This window comes from Triticum aestivum, chromosome 2D (assembly GCF_018294505.1).
Source record: "Triticum aestivum cultivar Chinese Spring chromosome 2D, IWGSC CS RefSeq v2.1, whole genome shotgun sequence".
Lineage (NCBI taxonomy): Eukaryota > Viridiplantae > Streptophyta > Magnoliopsida > Poales > Poaceae > Triticum > Triticum aestivum.
In genome coordinates this window covers 511,358,143-511,362,762 of record NC_057799.1, presented here as the reverse complement: position 1 = coordinate 511,362,762, position 4,620 = coordinate 511,358,143, and the positions used below count along the sequence as shown (strand labels likewise).

The 4,620-nt window shown below is 57.2% G+C and overlaps 1 protein-coding gene across 1 annotated transcript; it reads right to left on the bottom strand.

The window, feature by feature from the left end:
- Nucleotides 1–1,495: 1,495 nt before the first annotated feature.
- LOC123054133 (protein DETOXIFICATION 49) lies at nt 1,496–3,412 on the bottom strand. The gene has a single exon (XM_044477827.1). It carries the CDS (start codon nt 3,285–3,287, stop codon nt 1,617–1,619), a length of 1,671 nt encoding a protein of 556 aa, XP_044333762.1. The 5' UTR covers nt 3,288–3,412; the 3' UTR covers nt 1,496–1,616.
- Nucleotides 3,413–4,620: the final 1,208 nt, after the last annotated feature.

Sequence of the window (4,620 nt, the reverse complement as noted above, 5' to 3'; positions counted from 1 at the left end):
GCTTCTTTGTCAACAGGTGGGACACATCGTCCGTTTTCATGCACCAAACGCCCACATTCGAAACAGAAGTGGGGAATCTTCTCATAGTGAAAGTCATACCAAGTACTCACTTTGTCCTCTTGAGAGTTTTTGAGGAAAAACCCCCGCACCAGTGGCTCAAAAAGCATGATCCTTGCTCTGACACGCAGTTGGCTCCCTCTAGCCATTCCATCCTTGTCAACATCCACTTTTACCACTTCTCCAAGCCAATTGCCCAAAGCCTTTCCGAAGGCCTCCGTCCTCTTGCCTGGTGGGAGATCAGCGATTTTAACCCACACATCTATCCTATCAAAAACCATCTCCGATGGCCGGACATTGCTCTCATACTCCTTCAAGGCCGGGACGTTAAAATCATATTGCCATGGTCCATTATTCATTGCATGTCTCCAATCCCCTTTCGCTCCCAAAGTGCACAACGAAGACGTTGTCGCCCATGTCCCGGAACCGAGCCTCATGGTGAAGACCCCAAGCCCTCTGCATCGTTTTCTCCAGCACAGTCATGTTCAGCGGACGCGGGGAGAACGCCTTTCCCACCGCTGACCACTTCATATTCTTGGGCAAGATCTGATCCGGTTCCTCGAAGACGAAACCCTCCGCCTCCTTATCCAGCAAAACCATCCCTCCCATCCTAGCTGAGAGGCTTGCGGTAGGATCTGGCGTCTTGCATGTGATCGGGGAGCTAGAAGAGCCCCCACTCGTTGCTTTTCCCGGGGTCGTTGTCGCCGTCGGGTTTGCCTTTGTCGCCGGGATCTCCGCAGATTGCACCATCGCCTTCTCCGCCATGGCTCCGCACCGTGGAGGAGGGAGGCTACACCAGTCCGTGTCGAGGGAGACGCAGTCGCCGCCCCAGACACCACCGTAATCTCACCACCCCCGTAGTCAAAACCCTAACCCTAGCGCCGTCAGGAGATCGCCTCGCAATTTTCCTTCAGTCGCCGCTTAGCGTTTCACCCGTGGTGGACCCATCACTCTTTAAATCTTGCTATACATGTTAGACAACAGTCGCTTACTCCACAAATCACGTGGTTCTAGCAAAAACAAATCACGTGGTATATAAACTGGATTCATTTCTGGGCGGGTCCCGCCGGCGCAAAGTAAGCCGCGAGCGATGGCCGACGGCTGCGATGCGCAAAGCGGCGGGTCCCTGCAGGATGGTCTAGCCAAGGAAGCCACGCGACTTTAGACCTGGTGGTGCGTGCGGTTTTACTGGGTGGCCCGGTGACCTGGTCGTCACGCGGCCGGCCTCCCTGGACCAGACACCGACCCGGCCGGAGCAAGCGAAAGGGAAGCAGGGGACGGATTGTTCCTCTGTCTCAAAACTTCCTTCCTTCGAACAAGTACCACTACGTACTAGGAGGAGCAGATATTTTCTTTTCTCCATCTTCTCTAATAACAATCAGCAAAATCTTTACATGGCTACATTAGCAAATGTGAACAAAATTTGTCAGCCCCTAGCTCCTCCCCCACCGCCCAAAATATGGCCACTGGGGGAGGAAATAAAAATGGTAAAAATAAGAAGAGGGAGTAGATTACAATGCACACGCCCCCCGGCTCAAGCTGTGTTGTGGTGGTAGCTATCAACACCGATCGTTCGGCCGCTCGATGTCCGCGTCTCCGTCGATAAGCAGCCGCGACTTCTCGTCTCCGTCGGCCGCGCCAACTTTGCCCTGGGCGTCGGAGCCGGTGAGCTGCCTCGACCGCTTGGCCTCGGCCGCCCAGTCCGTGCGCCCGATCACCAGGAGCATGCGCACCATGCAGGTGGCCTGCGCCGCCAGCAGCCCCAGCCACAGGCCCTCGAAGTCGTAGTGGAACCAGAAGGCCAGCACCAGCGCCACCGGCGTCCCCACCAGGTAGAACGACCGGAGGTTGATGTTGGCCGCGTCCTTTGGCCGCGCGCTGCCGCGCAGCACGCCGCACCCCGTCGTCTGCGGGCAGTTGCCCAGCTCGCACAGGCCCAGGATCGGCAGCACCGACGCGGTGAGCGCGATGATCGCCGGGTCGGCCGTGAACATGCTCGCCCACACGTTCCGGACGAGGAATGCGAACGCCGAGGCGAAGGCGCCGAACGCGAAGCCGAGCATGATCCCCGCCGTCGCGGCGCGGCTCGCCTGCTCGGGCTGCCCGGCGCCCAGCTCGTTGCTGACGCGGGTCGACACGCCGAAGCTGAGCGACGAAGGGAAGATGTATATGAGCGACGTGGTCTGGATCAGGATGCCCATGGACGCCACCGTGGCCTGCGGGTTCAGGAGCAGGCCGCACAGCAAGATCATGATCTCGTACCACCACCACTCGAGGCACACGCTCACGCAGCTCGGCAGAGCCAGGCTGATGAGCTCGCCCCAGCCGCGGAAGCTCTCGGCGGAGAGTGCGAAGCCGCCGGTGCGCTTGTGGACGCCTTTGAAGAAGATGTAGGCGAGAAGCAAGAGGAGCAGGTTCAGGTTGGCCAGCACGGACGCCATTGCCACTCCCTTGACGCCGAGCCCGAGCACGGTCACGAGGACATAGTTGATGGGCAGGTGGATGGCAATGGCGAGCGTGGCGCACACGGTGAGTGGCAGGTTTATGGACTGCATCCGGAGATATATCCTCACGGGATGGAGGAATGCCTGGAGGAGGAGGTCTGGCAGCGAGGCAAGAATGTAGGTCTCGGCGACCGCGGCGATGGCGGCGTCCTGTCCGCAGAGGAGGAGCAGAGGCCGCATGTGCATCCACAGGCCACCGATAGGGACGGCGGCCGCGATGAGGAGGAGCACCGTCCGCTGCACGGTGACACCAATGAGCGAGTAGTTGCCCGCGCCGAATGCCTGGCCACATATCGGCTCCATGCCCATGGCGAGGCCGGAGAGGACAGAGTATCCGGTGATGTTGGCGAAGCCGATGGCGAGGGAGCCGCCGGCGAGTGCCAGCCCGCCGAGACGGCCGAGGAAGAGCATCGAAATCATGGAGCGGAGGTAGAGCAGCAGCCCGGTGAGGATCATCGGGAATGCGAGGCCGAGAATGGAGCGCGCCTCGTCGCGGGCCGCGGTGGCCGACACGGGCGGCATCATCGGGAGCGCGATGCCCAAAGAAACGGACCAGGCTTCCTTCACCGCCCTGGCAAGCCGGCCGGGCGGCTTGCACGTGAGCACCGGCGCGGCCGCCTCGTCACCGTAGACCGGGATGACGACCTCCCCCGCCTTGGCGAGCAAGGGGGCGGTGACGACGCATCCATCCGGGCATGCCGCGGTGGCGCCTCCGCAGGACGTCATGGACGGAAACAGAGGAGCGCCCTGCCGCTCGTGCGGTTTCGCAGAGCTTTTACGGCGCCGGGCGGTGTAACTCCCGGCGATTTACCGCCTACTCAAGTACGCAGTTCAGTTTTGGGGGGAGGCAGCGGGGGGGGGGGGGGGGGGGGGGGGGAGAGGGAGCGTTTTTTCCCTTGTCTCCTCTACGGAGGCGGGTAGTGTTTGGTTGGTGGAGCTCTGCGCCGCGCGGGGATTTGGGAGGCTCGGCAGTGCCGTTTTATAGGCGCCGGAGGCGAGAGGGGTGCCGTTTACAATTACAATTGACAGTTCTTTCTCGGGATGGTTTTGTCGTTGCTGCTGGCCGCCCGTGTTAATTACCTGCGTGTTCGGCACCAGCATCAACCCCCCCCCCCCCCCCCCCCCCCCCCCCCCCTTCCTTCAGTTACACACCTTCGCTTTAGCTTCTCTTTTCTTTTTTTTGCCAATTTTGCCTTAACTAACTCAGTAACAGTCGCTAGTCGCATTGTCTGCAAAGGCTAGTCGCACTGGTCTAAGGTAATAAATCATAAGTACTACTAGTTGACAGGACTATTAATTTCATTAAAACCTTTGCTGTTGTCGGTTAACCAAATTTTAAGAGGATTGGACAGGGTTCTTGATCGGATGCATTTTGTCATGTCCGTGACAAAATATCCAGATACTAGAAAACATGGCATATGAACAAAGCTGGGTTCACAGGTACGGCTAGAGCAGTAGTGCTAGCTGTGCATTAGAATGTAGGCATTGGACGAGATTTTGGTTCTCCATTTTCTTTATATTTGACCCACATTCGTTGTACTGAAACTTTTAAAAACTGCTTCTTTCAACATACAAAACTATCAGGAAATGTAGACAAGCGAATGCGAATGTGTGTTATTTTACTAGACCTGGAGGGACAATGACATTGTCTAAAGTTTTGCTTTCGGTTGTGCGTTGAGCTGATACATGGCCACGTTGCGAGAGGCAACCAACTTATCTCTTTGGAGCTGTAATGGTTTCTTTTATGCGTTGACAACGACAATTGCAGGCTTGAGACGAGAAAACAAAACACAAAGTCCACTGCAGGCAGGCTGGTGTATTGAAGACGCAAAAATACAGGTAGATTTTAAAGTCAACTAGGCCCTACCGATTCAGCGTGTTTTCTAAGAAAAGCCTCTGAATCGGCGGCATCACGCCGTACCTCGCCGGCCTGCAGCTGATAGACGGCCGGGAATAGCTAAAATACGAAGTTGAGCATGAGATAATGGGTTCCATAGACAAATGCCGTCTTCGATTTTATATGTGTATACCCGTCATCTGTTGTGTCTGTCATCTTGTA

Bases quoted from the DNA above. Each gene is read 5' to 3' on its own strand.
- LOC123054133 (XM_044477827.1), bottom strand. From the start codon at position 3,287: ATGACGTCCTGCGGAGGCGCCACCGCGGCATGCCCGGATGGATGCGTC.